Source organism: Quercus robur, chromosome 1 (genome assembly GCF_932294415.1).
Source record: "Quercus robur chromosome 1, dhQueRobu3.1, whole genome shotgun sequence".
Lineage (NCBI taxonomy): Eukaryota > Viridiplantae > Streptophyta > Magnoliopsida > Fagales > Fagaceae > Quercus > Quercus robur.
Genome location: NC_065534.1, coordinates 23,390,798 through 23,409,571, shown reverse-complemented (window position 1 = coordinate 23,409,571; position 18,774 = coordinate 23,390,798). Strand labels below are relative to the sequence as shown.

At 34.1% G+C, this 18,774-nt stretch overlaps 1 protein-coding gene and 1 pseudogene across 1 annotated transcript; both read left to right on the top strand.

Annotated features, from left to right (window-relative positions):
* The first annotated feature begins 5,794 nt into the window (after positions 1-5,794).
* LOC126713857 (kiwellin-like) lies at positions 5,795-6,653 on the top strand. The gene has a single exon (XM_050413762.1). The coding sequence runs from the start codon at positions 5,816-5,818 to the stop codon at positions 6,476-6,478; it is 663 nt and encodes a 220-aa protein (XP_050269719.1). The 5' UTR covers positions 5,795-5,815; the 3' UTR covers positions 6,479-6,653.
* A 6,480-nt stretch (positions 6,654-13,133) lies between these two features.
* LOC126713855 (kiwellin-like) lies at positions 13,134-15,862 on the top strand (annotated as a pseudogene).
* The last annotated feature ends 2,912 nt before the right edge of the window (positions 15,863-18,774 follow it).

Sequence of the window (18,774 nt, the reverse complement as noted above, 5' to 3'; positions counted from 1 at the left end):
TTTGTTTGTTGTATGTATCAATTATTCAATTGTTTATTTATTTGCTCAATGCTTAAGAATCATTTTGTTTTGAATGAGATTGTAGAAATTGCATCGATTTGCCTAATGCCTATGGAGGAGGATCCAAGCACCGTTGTGTTAGATGAAGATGAGTGATGTGCTACTCTTTGCTTGGAGTTAGTTAGTAATTAGTATTGTGGAAGTATACTTGCTATTATCATTCATTTGTGTTAATTATAAATATTTTATTGTTCATAAACGTTTTATTTTTATTAGCACATGTTTATTTTGTTTTGTTTAGTATTTTCTAGGAGTTCTAGTATGATGCATAATGCACATACTCACTGGACAAAGGACTTACAAGAATTAGTATTCTTTTGCCTATATGCTCTAATTATATTTGTACATGTTAATGGTAGTGGAATTTTCACTAATGATAATTATTTAGGTATTCATGGGTAGGATTATCATTGGGGATACAAGCAATTAGCATTCTTTTGCCTAAATGTTAATTTAATTTGTAAATATTTCTTTTGGCATTTGTGAACAGCGACAAATGGTTCTATAATACGTTATTAAGTGAATACATTAATGCTTATTGTTATTGATACTAACACACACAGTGGCACTAATGATATTATATACTACATGATAGTATTTTGGGAGTTGAACTCTTATTGAGGTTGTAGGGACACGATTTTTAACGACCCAAGAATGATGTTGGGCTCGTATGTAAAAGGCCCGAACAATACAATTCATAGAGAGTAGGCTAGAAAGACTGGACCTTGGTCGTTGGACGGCGGTTTGGTCGCGATTTTCATGGAAGCTCATACGAAGGTAGGCTTAGCTAGAATCGCTAGGCTTCCTATCGATGTAGCTCGGAGGATTTGAGTCCTCGGACTTAGTCCGAGGAGCATCACATTCTTCCTATCCTTCTTTTTGTGGGATCCCCCCCTTCTTCCCTGGCTCTCTCCCCCTTTTATACCAGTGTATCCTCTCCGTTTTTTGTTTACGTGTCAGTTTTTCACTTTTGGGATACTGACTCGTCCTATCAACCCATACGTCAGAGTGGTTGGGAAAAGTTAAATAGCATGGTCTGGAGTATGGGCTTGTCAGACGCAAGGCTCCACATTGCGCTGTTGGCAGCTTTCTCCCTTGTCCTGCTCTCGTACTGAGTTTGTCCTTTTCTTCAGGCGTTTTGTGAGGTGTTGAGTGTGAGATCGTTCTCGGCCACATCTTTGGGCCTTTGTGGGGCTTTAATCATACGTCCTTCGCAGTAGGGCTCCTCGGCCTGGGCTTTGGGTCCTGAATATAAAGTGGGCCGGGACCTCAGATATTGGGCCCCACAGAGGCAATTTCAAAATATTTTTGCATGGTGAATTAAATGAAAAAATTTGGATAGTTTGTCATGTGTGAAACTATGAAATTGTTTGGACTTTGAACAATTTGCTCTTTGCTGTGTAAAAAACTTGCACATATTGTTTATTTGAATTAAATGATGAAATTTGGATCATTATTGCAGGTTTTCGGTGAACATATTTTTGCACAAATTGTTTATGTGAGCCAATTTGGATCATTACTATTTGCACAGATTTTTTGCATAGATTTTTGCACAGGTTTTGGGTCAACAGATTGTTTATTTGAGCCAATTTGGATCATTACTGTTTGCACTGATTTTTTACACAAATTTTTGTACAGGTTTTGGGTGAACAGATTGTTCATGTGAGCCAATTTGGATCATTACTATTTGGGTGAACATATTTTTTTTTATAAAGTCTCTGTTGAACAGATTTTTTTTATAGGTTGAATAGATTATATATATATATATATATATATATATAAACAAATAGAATTTTTAATGTTTCAAACCGACCAAACCGATTAAATCGAGCCGATTGAACTGCACTGCTATAGGTTAGAAAATCGACCCTAATCGGTATGCATCGGTTTTAATTATTACAAAACCGATCCCTATCGATTCGGTGACCAATTTGAGAAAAAACCAAGCCGATCGAACCGCGCACACCCCTAATTGATTATGCCATGATTGTTTGGTCTTAGATGCATGCTAGTGTGTGTGTGTGTGTGTGTGTGTGTGTGTGAGTTAGAATAACATGTTAAATATGCATTTAACGAGATTGAGACTTGGAACACAATAAGTGGAAAAGCGATCCACAGGTCGGGTGGGGTTGGGTGCCTAACATCTTCCCATCTCCATATCTAAACTCCAGACTCTGGTAAAAATCAGTCCTTCCACGAAGGGCATTATATTTATGATTCCTAAACCTAAACTAGGCAACGACTCCATTTACACCCTCCGCCATGGTCCATCGAAGCCCCAAGACGTACTTCCCAATGAAGAGGATGAAACCACATCACGGGCACTTGCGCGCACAGTGGTAAGCCCATATGAAAATGAATAAAAATTTGTCAATTCAATTGTTGTGAAAATTATTGTGTAAAGTTATTAAATATTCCCAATATAGGGCAATATAGTACTCCTTTTCAGGTGAACATAAATCTCATCATAAATTTAAGGCTTAATTAAAAAAGTAATTACTAACGTTTACCCCATGTTTCACTATTTTTTGAAATGTTTCATTTTTGTCCTTATACTTAAACTTTGTGTCCAAAAGGTCATTACCATTAATTCTTGCTTTGATTTTGAGTTGAGATTGTTCTGCAAAATCCTAGGAATTTTAATAGCAATGAAGGAAGGAAGAAATTAGTTATTCAAATATTCTGTGTGCTTCTTTTATGTCTGTTTGGAGATAGAGAAGATCAAAGTAACCGGTAACTATAAGGACCTTTTTAACACAAATTTAAAAGTATAAAAACTAAAATGAAACATTTTAAAAGATGGGACTAATTTAGTACATCAAACAAATGTTGAGAACTAGTAAACATATAATTAGACCTAAATTTTATTAAGCAAAAATTATACTTTTTAATCCTAAACTATACCGTATTTTATACTTTGTTCCTTGAACTATCAAAATGCACTATCAACCCCTTAAATTGAAAACTTTGTAACACTTAATTTTCTATCATTTATTTTGCCGTTAAGTCTAATGAAATTTAATATTAAAAGAGTGGGAATAAATTAATCTTTCAATATTTATTTTCATCATACTTAATACAAAAACAAACGACAGAAGACATTGAAACAATGTTATAGTTTTTGGGATCAATCGTAGAATTTGATAGTCCATGAGACAAAGTATAAAATGAAATATAATTTATGATAAATAAATAAAGAGTGTAAATTTTCCTTCAATTAAATAGTTCCATCCATTATTGCGTGAGATAAGGAAATAGTGCCTCCGGCGATAACCACCATCATGGGCAGCAACTACTAGTCAAGCCGCCGAGGTTTAAATAATATTGAATGGACATGGATATTCAAGCTTGTTTCCCTTCAGTTACAGAGGATGAGATTGGCTGAAAATGTTGAACGGACTGATCGGTGAGTTTGACTCACTTTTGACACAAAGGTCTAAAAAATTGGGCCGAACAATACAAAGAAATCAGTTGTTTTTTGACCTTTCCTTGCACATTTTAATGAGATACGGTTTTGAGTTTTAACGAGTACAATTTTTTTTAATACATTAATCGATTTTAAATTGATGTATTGTCAATTATAAAAAATTATTTAAATATTTATATTATATTATTGAATTCTACTAATCAAATTTTTTTATAGAGAATTTTAACATATTGCGTTTGCTCCTAATACCATATCTAGAGGGTTTTAATCTATAGCTTTTTATTATCAAATCAAGATACCGATTGGTTTTTTTTCCAAAAAAAAAAATCCAATCAAATTTTGGTATAAGAAGAAAAAAAAACACCGGTCGGCATTTGATTTACTTGTTTTATATATATATATATATATATATATTTTATTACTATTTTCCTACTTATTTAATAACATCAATATATATATTTACCTCAGCTCCCACTGATATTATATATATGTATTTGAATGTCATGTTGCCATGCATAGAGGGCAAGAAAGACTTTAAGGTTGATATTTTCCACTGTCCACTTGCTGATACTAGTTGCATATGCCATCTTCCCCCAAGTTTCTGTTTAGAATAAGATTTGCAAATGACATCAAACTTCCACAACTCGACCGAACTTCCGAGCCATTTTTCCAAGTCCTCCATGTTAGCACATGGCTAAACCTTCCAAAATTTTCTATATTTAACAAAATTTTTTTGAAAAAAACCTCATCCACCCCGCAGTGGTCCACGTCATTGAAATTGGTTGGAGGGTTCACAAATGGAATTATACGAGAAATAGGAATTTGGAAAATGCTAACCCTCTTACCAATTTTATACCACGACAATGAAATGTGATTGACTCAGATTGAGGAGTCCAGAAATGGAATCATAGTACAGTGGAATTGATAGTGAGAGAATGCTAAACATACTACCAATTTTACTATAAAAAAAATTATAACTTAATGTGATAAATTGTGTCACTTTAGCAAAATAATACTATAGAAAAAACAATTAAAATATTTATTTATTTTATTGTTTATGTGATACTAATTATATTTATTGTCATGTAAGTTCATTATTTTTTTAGTAAAATAGATATTAATTCAATATTTTCCAATAAATAAATATACTAATTACTTATTTTATGATTTGCAGCGCATTAATTTATAAGACTTATATTAAGAGTTTTATAACTCAACTTGTACTTTCTATATTTCCAAAGAGGACATTTAGAATTCAAAATTTTCCTTTCTATTATTGTAAAAATATAAATAATTAATCAAATTATTAGAAAAATAGCATGAAACACATGCATATGTATAGATATATTTACATTAAACACAATTTTTGTCATAAAAATATAAATAATTAGTCAAACTATATATATATTTTAAAAAGAAAACATAATTAGTCATATATTAAAATTCTTACCCAAATTTAATACTTCGGATTTGTTTGGGATCTATTTATTTTGTTGAAACTGAAAACTTTTTACTGAAAGTACTGTAAATAAATATAAAAATTAGTTGAAATAGTATAGTGAGATCCATGAATAGTACCAGAAAGTGTACTGAGATCCATATATAGTAACAAAAATAAACTGAATAGTAAAATAAATTGACAAAATTAATCATGCCAAACGGACACTACTTATAATTTTTTTTTCTTATTTCTAATAAGATAGAATATGTGGTGATCTTTATTGTGTGGTGATTTTTATTGAGTATATGTGATTATTTATTTTTTAAAATTTTATAGTTCATTAATATTAGATTCTTAGTGTTTTGTACTCATTAACTCACTTGGCACAAAAATTTTAAAAATTTAGTAGACATTTGGCACAAACTTAAGTGGATAATTAACTATAATGTGATCCTCATATAAATTTAGACATATTACGTAAAATTTTATTCTAATTTCAAATTCTAATTGAACTTTCTCTAAGTTTTACCTATTAATGTATAAGTAGATTATCAAATTATACCAAAAAATAAAAAAAAAATTTATAACACTTATATAACAAAATTTATAACTACCCCAATAACTCCATTGGGAATGAATTTGCTGTCTAAATAAAAATCATCTATCCCACCTTTTATTTTCAACCTTATGCCGACCCACAGATCATAAATTTTTATATATTCTTTTTTTCATACCTAACCTAAAATAACTAAAGTTATTAAAATATAATAATAAAGAAAAATTGTGATTTACAATGAAATACTATAAAACGGACGCATTGCCTATATATACATGGAAACTCTCTTCTTCTTCCTACACAACTTCTTAGTCCAACATATTTCTCTCAAATGGCAAATATAGTACTTCTGTTAGTTCCTATATTCCTAATCTTCAATATCATCTCCCTCCCTCTCCCTGCACGTGCCATATCCTCCTGCAATGGCCCATGCAAAACCCTCAACGACTGCAACGGCCAGCTGATTTGTATCAACGGCAAGTGCAACGACGACCCCGACGTTGGCACCCACATATGCTCTGGAGGTGGAGGTGGAGGTGGCTCTTCACCATCTCCAAGCCAAAACTGCAAGTCCTCTGGTACCCTTACGTGCGGAGGCAACTCATACCCTCAGTACAGATGCTCACCCCCATTGACGTCCTCCACGCAAGCCCGTCTCACACTCAACGATTTTAGTGAAGGTGGAGACGGTGGTGGCCCATCAGAGTGTGACGAAAAGTACCACAATAACTCAGAAAGAGTGGTGGCCTTATCAACAGGGTGGTATAACCATGGGTCGCGGTGTGGGAAGATGATAAGGATTACGGCTAGCAATGGGAGGAGTGTGACGGCTAAGGTGGTGGATGAGTGTGACTCTGTGAATGGGTGTGATGCTGAGCATGCAGGTCAGCCACCATGCAAGAATAACATTGTTGATGGGTCTAGTGCTGTTTGGAATGCCTTGGGTTTGAATCAAGATCTGGGTAACGTGGGAGTTACTTGGTCCATGGCTTAGCTAGTTGGCTACGTACCGTACGTGGGCTTAAAGAAGGACCAAAGGCGGCACGTCACTCTAGTTTTTGAATTGAATAATATTATGTAATAATAGGCCTTTGGTCAGCTGGTAATCCCTCAGTTGCTTGATAATAGTGTAATATTATCAAAATAAGTTTGATTCACTTCTTGTGCATCATATCTCTCTTTTCAATGTTTTTTCTGAAAAAGATTTTATATATATTCATCGATCTTTCTATTTTCCCCGCACAATAGCATCTATGGAAAGACTAGAAATTTTTATTGATCAATAAACCAAATGAGATACATCATGGGATATAAGAGCATTCACATCAAACATTTTAAAAATTTTAGGTTTTAGCACGACTCAAAATCCTACTTTATATATTTTAAGAGCATTTACATTAAGAGTACCATAATGCTAAAAATGTTATTAATAACAACTATCACACAAAAAACACACTACATCAAACATGTCAAATGCTATAATTTTTTACACCTAGCTATAGTGAGCTGCCATCTCTAACGTAGTAAGGTGCTATGTTTTTATATTATTTTCTCTTTCTCTTTCTTTCTGATCTCTCACTCTCTCTATTTTTTCTCTCTTTCTCTCTACCTCTCTACCTCTCCGTCTCCCTCTTTCTCACTAAGCTAGGATCTGACTCCAATCTCTCTCCGTCTCCCTCTTTCTCACTGAGCTACAGTTTGACTCTGGCAACCAGTGTGGATAGTGATTCAATGAAACCAATGAAGAAGATGAGGTTGAGTTTGTGGTTCGTGGGTCTCTGCCTTGGGTTTGAATCAAGATGTGGGTAACGTGGGAATTACTTGGTCCATGGCTTAGCTAGTTGGCTACCGTGGGCTTAAAGTATCAAAGGTGGCATGTCACTCTAGTTATTGAATTGAATAAATAATTGGCCTTTGGTCAGCTGGTAATCTCTCAGTTGCTAGATAATAGTGTAATATTATCAAAATAAGTTTGATTCACTTCTTGTGCATCATATCTCTCTTTTCAATGTTTGTCTAAAAAAGATTATTTATATATATATATATATATATATATATAAATATATCGATCTTTCAATTTTCGCCACACAATAGCATCTATGGAAAGACTAGAAATTTTTATTGATCAATAAACCAAATGAGATACATCATGGGATATAAGAGCATTCACATCAAATGTTATAAAAAAATTAGCTTTTAGCACAACTCAAAATCCTACTTTATATATTTTAAGAGCATTCACATTAAGAGTACCATAATGCTAAAAATGTTATTAATAACAACTATCACACAAAAAACACACTACATCAAACATGTCAAATGCTATAATTTTTGACACCTAGCTATAGTGAGCTGCCATCTCTAACGTAGTAAGGTGCTATGTTTTTATATTATTTTCTCTTTCTCTTTCTTTCTGATCTCTCACTCTCTCTATTTTTTCTCTCTTTCTCTCTGCCTCTCTACCTCTCCATCTCCCTCTTTCTCACTAAGCTAGGATTTGACTCCAATCTCTCTCCGTCTCCCTCTTTCTCACTGAGCTATAGTTTGACTCTGGCAACCAGTGTGGATAGTGATTCAATGAAACCAATGAAGAAGATGAGGTTGAGTTTGTGGTTCGTGGGTCTCTGCCTTGGGTTTGAATCAAGATGTGGGTAACGTGGGAATTACTTGGTCCATGGCTTAGCTAGTTGGCTATTGTGGGCTTAAAAGAAGGACCAAAGGCGACACGCCACTCTAGTTATTGAATTGAATAATATTATGTAATAATTAGCCTTTGGTCAGCTGGTAATCTCTCAGTTGCTAGATAATAGTGCAATATTATCAAAATAAGTTTGATCCACTTCTTGTGCATCAAATCTCTCTTTTCAATGTTTATTTGAAAAAGATTATATATATATATATATATATATCGATCTTTCTATTTTCACTGCACAATAGTATCTATGGAAAGACTAGAAATTTTTATTGATCAATAAACCAAATGAGATACATCATGGGATATAAGAGCATTCACATCAAACATTTTAAAAATTTTAGCTTTAGCACAACTCAAAATCCTACTTTATATATTTTAAGAGCATTCACATCAAGAGTACCATATTGCTAAAAATGTTATTAATAACAACTATCACACAAAAAACACACTACATCAAACATGTCGAATGCTATAATTTTTTACACCCAGCTAAAGTGAGCTGCCATCTCTAAGAGCATTCCCATCAAGCATTCCAAAAATTTTAGCATTTAACATTTCAAAAACCTACCTTATCTATTATACCACCCCACTTTAAGATACATCAAACATCAAAGATTCTATATTTTTTACCATTTCATTTAAATAATATAAACTACTCATTAAAATACTAATAAAACAACTAAACAAAAAACTATAGCAACCACCTCCTCCACCACCCCTACCACGGCTTCACTTGCCATAAACACCATTGTAGCAACCACAACCCACCATAGACACCACCACCACAAGTCACAGCACCATTGTGGCAACCACAACCACCTGTAGGAAGAAAAGAAAAAGAAAAAACCCAAAGTATAACCACAACCATCCACCAAAATCACAACCAACCACCACCCAACCACCACAAAAACAACCAGCTACTGCAAAAACAAAATCTCAGCCAAGCACTCACTAGTGGCTGATCTAACCCACTGTGGGGAAAAAAAAAAGAAAGCATAACCACATCCATCTAGCAAAAACAACCAGCCATCAAAACAAAATTGTAACCCAAAGATCTAACCCACGCACTCATCGATTTCACCACCGTGCCTCTAAATCAAACCCACAAAGCACTGCTAGCGTGACCCACCATCGAAACCCATGAAAAAATATTGGAAGGGAAGTAGCTTCATTGGTTCAAATCCAAGTCGTGAGATAGCTTCAAGCGGGGAGCCATAGGGAGATCGATTTTAGAGAGCAAGAGAAGAAAGAAGAGGGAAAAAAAAAAAAAAAAAAAAAAAAAAAAAAAAAAAGGAGAGGAACGGCAAGTCTAAACAGAGAAGAAGGAAAGAATAAAAAAGGGAGAAATAAACCGTGTCTGAGGAGAGAGAGAATTAGAAATCAATAAAATTTTATAACATCTTGCTACAGTGCGCTCTCAAAAATGAGAGTGCACTATAGCAAGATGGAAAATCTTTTAGCATATGCAAGTTTTGATGGAGTGAGTTTTTTGGGTTTCAGATGCTAAAATTTAAGTTTTAGCATTTTTGCAATCCTTGATAAGGATGCTCTAATGTAGCAAGGTGCTATGTTTTTATATTATTCTCTCTTTCTCTTCCTTTTTGATCTCTTACTCTCTCTATCTTTCCTCTCTTTCTCTCTGCCTCTCTACCTCCTTGTCTCCCTCTTTCTCACTACCTCCTTGTCTCCCTCTTTCTCACTGAGCTAGGATCTGACTCCGGTCTTTCTCCGTCTCCCTCTTTCTCATTGAGCTACAGTTTGACTCTGGCAACTAGTGTGGATAGTGGTTCGGCGAAACCAGTGAAAAAGATGAGATTGAGTTTGTGGTTCGTGGGTCTCTACCTTGGGTTCGAATCAAGATCTGGGTAACATGGGAATTACTTGGTCCATGGCTTAGCTAGTTGGCTACTGTGGGCTTAAAGAAGGACCAAAGGCAACACGTCACTCTAGTTATTGAATTGAATAATATCATGTAATAATTGGCCTTTGGTCAGCTGGTAATCTCTCAGTTGCTAAATAATAGTGTAATATTATCGAAATAACTTTGTTCCACTTCTTGTGCATCATATCTCTCTTTTCAATGTTTATCTAAAAAAGATTATATATATATATATATATATATATATATCGATCTTTCTATTTTCACCGCACAATAGCATCTATGGAAAGACTAGAAATTTTTATCGATCAACAAACCAAATGAGATACATCATGGGATATAAGAGCGTTCACATCAAAAATTTTAAAAAATTTAGCTTTTAGCACAACTCAAAATCTTACTTTATACATTTTAAGAGCATTCACGTCAAGAGTACTATAATGCTAAAAATGTTATTAATAACAACTATCACACAAAAAACACACTACATCAAACATGTCAAATGCTATAATTTTTTACACCCAGCTATTGTTAGTTGCCATCTCTAACGTAGCAATGTGCTATGTTTTTATATTATTTTCTCTTTCTCTTTCTCTTCCTTTCTGATCTCTTTCTCTCTGCCTCCCCATCTCCCTCTTTCTCATTGAGCTACAGTTTGACTCTGGCAACTAGTATGGATAGTGGTTCGGCGAAACCAGTGAAGATGATTTCGAGTTTGTGGTTTGTGGGTCTCTGTTGTTGATCTGGGTGGCTGGATTGCGGTGGTTCGGTGAGCATGGCTGGGTTTCGATAGGTGTGGCTAGGTTTGGTGATTTGATTTTAGGTGAGAAATTTCAAAAAATATGCTCTTTCTGATTTTGGGTCTGTGATTTCTAACGTGGGTTTGTGATTTGTGGTGGTACTGGATTTGTTTGATTGGTGGATTTGATGTTGGTTTGTTGAGTTTTTAATTTGGTTTTGGGTGGTGGGGGTCCTGATTTGCAGAGTTTGTGGGTGCCACCAGTGATGGTGGCTATGGGGCTGTGTTGTGGTGGTTTGTGGTTGGCTTTGTGGGTGATGGGTTTTTGGTGTTTGTTTGTAGTTTTTGAGTTTTGGGCATGGAAGCTATTGGTAGTGTGGTGGTTATTGGCTGTTGGGTGAGGTGGCTGTTGGCAGTTGGGTGTGGTGGCTGTTGGGTTTTGTTATACCAGTGGTGGTGGCTAGCAAGATTGTTAGGTTAAGAAGAGAGAGAGAGACAGAGAGGAAGAATAAAAAAAATTATAAAAAATAATAATGAAAGAATGTTTAAATAATGTGGTAAAAAAATTAGAAGTTTTGATATTGGGTATATTGTAAAGTGAAGTGTTAAAAGAGATAAAGTAAGTTTTTGAGTTGTTAAATGCTAAAATTTTTAAAACTCTTGATGAGAATGCTCTAACACTTTACTTTATAATACACTTTACATCAAATCTTCTATTTTTACATACATCATATTAAAATAATATAAACAACCCATTAAAATAATATATAAAAAAAAGCCACCACAAAAACCCATAGCAATCAGTCACCCAAAACTAGCCACAGCCACCATTGTGGCAACCACAACCTACAACACACACACACACACACACACACACACACACACACACACACAAATCACAAGCACAACCACCACCATCTTCAACAACCCACTGCAAACCCATTAAAATCCACACAACCACCACCACGCACGATGCACAACCACCACACAACCATTGCCTCAACCCCAACAAACCCATAATGAAAATGATAGCAAAGACAAAACCCACAATCCAGAGATCTCACTCACACAAACCCATACCAACGGCGGCAATGGCAACAAAACCCAATCTAGCACCACAAGTAACGACTGCCACCACACCTAAACATAGAGGACTTTAATGGATCGATGGAGATGAGAACATAGAGGAGATAGAGTGATGAAGCCATGAAGAAGAGATAGTCTTGAAGCTTTGGCTCAGGTTCATGGCAATAGAAACAGAGAGAAGAAAGGCATTGGGTGAAAGGGAGAAGGGAAGCTAGGGAGGGGTTGGGCACTAAGCAGGGATAGAGCTAGAACTTGAAGTTAGGGGTAGCAACTTTGCTATTGGTCTCTAGCTTCTAGCTCTGTTGCTTAACCGATAAGGGGTTTTTTTTTTTAATTATTTATTAATTATTTGTGTTTTTTTATGTGTGCATTTGCTACTGGGTAATGAAAAGATTATTTTGTTTGAAATTTTTTAAAAGGCTAAGTTTTTTGTTTTAGGTAAAATTGATTGATTGAGCTTAATTATTTTTAAGCTATTATTGGTTATTTTTGTTGTTGGGCTAATTTTGTTTGGGCTTGTATATTTTGTTTTAGATTGTAGATCAACTTGAATTAAACATATTAATTTTCAAGTTGATCAAGAGTTTTGTAGATTAACTTGTACTTTTTGTGTTTCTAATGAAAATGTTTAAGGGTCCGTTTGGATTGAGCTTATTTTTGCTGAAACTGAAAACTGAAACTGAAAACACTGTAGCGAAATAATTTTTAAATGTATAAATAGTGTTGTGGGACCCATTTTTAATGAAAAAGTTGCTGAAAAGTGTAATTTGTGGGTCCATGAACAATGCATGGAAGCACTGTTCATGGAAGACTTGGTCAACAACTGCGGCTTGGAAAAAAAAAAAAAAAAAAAAAGGAAAACGCAGAAAGAAAAAACGTGGACGTGCAAACGCGCAATCCAAACATATACTAAGATTCAAAATTTCCTCCCTATTGTCGTAACTATCATATTATATATAATAACATTTATAACAACTCTAATGACTACCAAACATAGCTGACAATATATATTTTTTGTTTTCTTAATTATAAAATACCCAAAATTAAAATTTTTTATAGAAAATAGTTGAGAGAGTTGTGATTTGTGGAGTATAAGGTTAAGGTGACCCAAAGTGGAATAGAAAGATTTCTATTTGAGCTGCCTATATATATAAGTACATTGGAATGATTCTAAAAAAAAAAAAAAAAAGTACATTGGAAACCTATTTCTTCCCCACACAACTTCTAGTCCAATTACATATATCTCTCCAATGGCAAACATAGTATTGTTGTTGGTTCCTCTTTTCCTAATCTTCAACATTGTCTCCCTCCCTCTCCCTGCACGTGCCACATCCTCCTGCGATGGTCCATGCAAAACTCTTAACAATTGTAAAGGCCAGCTGATTTGCATCAACGGCAAGCGCAACAATGACCCCGATGTCAACACCCATGTATGCTTTGTAGGTGGAGGTGGAGGTGGCTCTTCACCATCTCCAAGCCAAAATTGCAAGTCCTCTGGTACCCTTACATGTAGAGGCAACTCATACCCTCAGTATAGGTGCTCACCCCCATTGACGTCAAGGCCAGACTTAGGCCCAGGCCACTTAGGCCACCTCCTAGGGCCTCCTACTAGAGAAAGACTCCCAAATTTTGGGGCAAAATTTTATTTATATATATATATATATATATATTTAAAAGGGTTTTTTTGGAGATATAGAGAAAAAAAAAATAGTTTTACATTTTTCCTTTACTTTTAAGAAGTCCCAAAGAATTGAGTAATACTAGAAATAATACAACTTTAAATACATGGGTCTTACAAGTATGTGTGTACTAATCGCAAGAAATAATTCAAATAGAAAAATGCTAAAGATATTAGTATTAATTTACTTGAAAACCTTTATAAATTGATGTGACAATTAATATGATATATGAATGTCAGTAACCTATTAAATGCATTTTTGAATTACTTTTTGTGATTGTTGATACATCTTTATAAGTCTCATGTTGTAAAATTTATAATATCCTTAACATCATTTATTCAAATACTTGTTTATTTTCTTCTTGAAGTATCACTAATCACATTCATTACTACATCATTTGTAAGGTTTATTAGTAAAATTTCATATAGTTTTAGCATTTTTTCCCAAAAAAAAGAGCATATTACAAAATGAAAAGAATTAAGTTTTGTTATAAAAAAAATTATGATATTAAACACTAGTTAAATATTATTTAAGTGCATTCTAAAAAAAAAAATATTTATTTAAGTGATAACAAAAATGCCATATTTTAATATATCGTCTTAGGCCTTCAAATTTGTTGGGTCGCCCCTAATTGACATCCTCCACACAAGCCCATCTCCAGGGTCGGGCCAGGGCCTAGGCAACTCCCAACAACAACAACAAAATTTCCTTAGAAAAAAAAAGACCCTATCCTCAATTGTGAAAGACCCAAAATTTTATAAAAATATTATTAGTAGCCATGAATAGGTTATTGTTTAACATAAATTTCATAAGAATACCATAAATTTTACTATAGGTTTACAAACTGACGTGTCACCAATCACATAAAAAAAACAAATCAAACACTCATTAATTAGGTTGTTGAAGTTTATCAATCACAGTTATTATCACATTATTTTGTGAACATTTTGTAATATCTTTAATATTTTCCTTTTTCATTTCTAACAAGCCTTCCAAAAAAAGAGACCAATAGAAATTTAACCAAATTGAAACCCTAAAATGTTTCAAAAAAAAATGCTGTAGATGTGTTAGATCATCAATGCTAACTAATATCCCCTAATAGTTTGAGATGCTAAGTTTTGTAAACTAATTTCCTACAAATCTACACACCAAATAATATCTATCTATCTATCTCTTCCTCTTAGAAATAAGATATAAAACTCAAACTTAGATTACAAATTTACTTAACTATTGCATAGTCATATATCCAAGTAAAAGTAAGGCCTTGTTTAGTTCAAAAAGTGATGTATTCACTTTTCATTTTCTATTTTCTTTCTATATTCAAATTCTGTAATTGAATATATATATAAATATATATATATATATATATATATATATATAAAAGACCCATTTTTACATTTGATGGTGTTTGGTAAGTTATTTTGAATGCATAATTTTGGGTATAAATTCATCATACATGGTTTAGCATTGTTTTCTTTTTCTTTTCTTTTTTTAAAGTTACTTTTTTCACTTACACACACTCACATCAATCAAGTGGGGCCTTTGCATTTTCACAAAATTCATGGAATTGCCACTATATTCATTTTCTATGAAAATAAAAATGCTGAATTTGTGTTTTCATTCCTTGTATTCAAATATAACTTTTAGGATACCGAAAATGAAAAATGAGTATAAGTTCTTAAACCAAACAAGTTTTTTTTTTTTTTTTTTTTTTTTTTTTTTTTTTTTTTTAAGGTTCTTTTTTGTTTAAATTTATGCTCCAACTATGATATTTAATCCTAAAATGAAATTTGCCTTAGTTTAGTTAGGATTACTCATCAATTTCTATATTTAATACATCAAATTAGTCTTAAATTAATTATTGTTAAATAATTTTATTTAATTAATGTTTGAATATAAAAGGCCCCCACATAAAAATTTTACCCTAGATTCCAAATTGTGTTGGGGTGGCCCTACCTGTCCCACACTCAACGATTTTAGCGAAGGCGGAGACGGTGGTGGCCCATCAAAGTGTGACGAAAAGTACCATAGTATCTCAAAACAAGTGGTGGCCTTATTGACTGGGTGGTATGGCCATGGGTCGCGGTGTGGAGAGATGATAAGGATTACGGCTAGCAATGGGAAGAGTGTGACGGCTAAGGTGGTGGATGAGTGTGACTCTGAATGGGTGTGATGCTGAGCATGCAGGCCAACCACCATGCAAGAATAATATTGTTGATGGGTCTAGTACTGCTGTTTGGGATGGCTTGGGTTTGAATAAAAATTTGGTTAATGTGGGAATTACTTGGTCCATGGCTTAGCTAGGTATGGAAATAACTAGTTAGCTAGCGTGGGCTAAAGAAAGACCATAGGCGGCACGCCACTCTAGTGTAATTGGTCCCTGGTCAGCTGGATAATAGTGTAATATTATCAAGTTTGATCCATGTCTTGTGGATCATATCTTTGTTTTCAATTAATGTTTATGGGAAATACAATATGGATCAAACTTGATAATATATATATATATCGATCTTTCTGGTTTCACCGCACAATAGCATCCTATGATATAGTATCTCTATACATTTCATGCTTGCAATTCAAGAAATATAAAAATGAGTGTGCGCACGCATGCAAGCGTGCGTTCAAATTTATTCTTTAGAAGTCACCAACAAGAGACAACTTTTCTAGGAGAAAATAACTTGGATTTCATGCAACATTACATATGAATATAGCCTTTGATAAGAGTGAAATCACCTGTAATTAAAGATACCAGCTCAACTTGCCTCTAAAATTTGCAGAAAAATGGGCATATGAGCCAGTTGGTCCTGGATAACGTCCTGATTACGCACCACTCATGTGATTAGTACACTTGGAATAATGCCTTGGATCCCATGATACTCTATCCAAAATTGGTTGATAAGGATTTTCTTTTCTTTTGTCATCTTTGCACTAAATATGGCTGATTAATTAGATTATTAGAATTAATCACCGCCTCATTGATATACAAATCATTTTGATATATACATTTTGCCTCTACAGACTGCAATTACATTATGGAAGTACTTCAATATGTAGGGAATTAACCCGAATTCCCAACCTGTGAGAAAAAAAAAATAGAGAAAACACATGCAAAAAAAAAAAAAATTACACGCACAAGACAATATTTATGTGGTTCGGCAATTTGCCTACATCCACGAAATTGCAGGGATTTCACTATTATCAGGGAAAAGTACAAAGTGCGGCTACAATTTTTCTTACTCTCAAAAACATGGCAACAACACCCACACAATATTATTCGGGTCGGGTCAGGTCGTCGAACTGAATCAAACAAAACTAAGCACCACAAAACCCAACACAATATGGAGATTTCAGAAAAGTTTTATATGAGTCCTATTAAATTACCGATTGTCCCAAAAGTTTAAGCTATTAGGAAATGGTAAATTTAATCATTTAACTATAAGTCTAACACTCTCTCTCACTTGTGGACTTAAACTCCTTAATAAATGGGGACCCAACAAGTAAGCAGAAATTAATATTTTAAATGAGAGGTAGAGTAAAGACAGGGATTGAAATCAGGATCTCTTACTCTGATACCATAAAACAGTAAAATAATAAATTAATGCTTTTGGCCGAATGAATGTTCTCTGTTGCTATTGTTAATATATATAGTGCACTAGATATACATGACTTGAGTAAATCAGATAAATACAAGTGTTTGAATTGAATTGAATTTCTATTTCTGTTATCTCTCATTGTGGTGTGGCGTGTTATCTTGATAAGGCTCATTTGAATTTTGATCATTATCTTCACCTATTGTTCCAATAAGTCCCTCGAAACTAATCAAATCAACCACACAGTTGATGCAACCACACTTTTGCCGCCCAAACCTGACAGTGTTGGTCAAATGCCAATCACCACGTATCACAAATCAATCCAACGAAGCTAGTCCACATGGCAAGCTCCACCGCCATGGATCCATGCATGCACTTATTTTTTTATGAACCACAGCTGGGATTGGCAACTAAGTTAGGAAAGGGTCAGCAATTTCTTGCTTAATACGATTAATGAGACCTTTGAGGGAATGAAACAAACATGGTTCATTTCTGCTCAAAATAGGTCATTGTAGGCATGTTTAGCTTTCCTGGATTGACTTGAGCTTACATGGCGTAAAAAGGAAAAAAAAATTCAGTAGTTCTTAAAGCTAGCCTAGCAGTTCTAAGTCCAATACTGCCCTACTGGAGGAATAATCCTTAATTTCCACCATCATATATTTACTTGAAAATTATGACTTCAAGTCATGATTTATGTACAATTTAAGTGTGTATAACAGAATGTGTATGAATTAGTTTTTACCCATTTATTTATGTAAAAACTTTGGGTTGAATAATAGTTCAATAAGTGAATGCGTATTTGGAGGAAACCTTTTTTTCCTATCAATTGAAAGTTTTTGAGTTTGGACGTTGTCTCAAGTCTCAAGTCTACTTTAGAAGGGTACTATTGCACTTTGAAGGTGGGAAAATTTTTTTGTGGAAGACATCAAAGCTATCTGGTTGAAATAATGATACAAAACACTCTTTCTTTATCACAAGGCCCCATGGCTATCCGTGCAGGTTTCACACTCCTGTTCATATACAAATTTTTAATATTATTGTTAATACTATCATTTGAAACTAGTCGCAATCTATAAAGCAAGGACGCGGCTGGGAGGGTGCCACACCGGAGTTCGACGCGAGGTGCAACATCCGACGTGGCTGCCCGTAGGTCGGTTCCGCATCTAAGCCTTTTTTTTTTTTTTTCCCCCACAGAATTGCACCGACTTGGCTTGATTCGCACAGAACCAAGCAGATTCGGCCAAATTCAAGTCATATTGACTGAATCGGGTTGTATCAGTCGGCGACCAAAACAGACTGAAATGGTCGAAATAGGTCGAAATCGGCCTTGAATCATGCCGGAACAGCCGAAATCGGATTTGAATGAGGCCCAAACATCCTAAATTTGTCCTTGCTTAATTTTATTCTGAATATTTGTTATTTCTTTTGTGTTTCTTTCCTTCTTCTTTCTTTGTTTCGTAAATCAAGGCATAGTAATGTGTTTTTTAAGAATATTTTAATAGTAAAAATATATAAAAAATATAAATAAAAATATTTTTAATAATTTTTTAATCACCGCACCCCGCCACACCCGCATCCAAACCCAACTTTTTCAAAAATTGCCAAGTCCCGCACCCTTACCT

Excerpts from the sequence above, each read along its gene's own strand:
- LOC126713857 (XM_050413762.1), top strand. The coding sequence starts at position 5,816 with ATGGCAAATATAGTACTTCTGTTAGTTCCTATATTCCTAATCTTCAAT.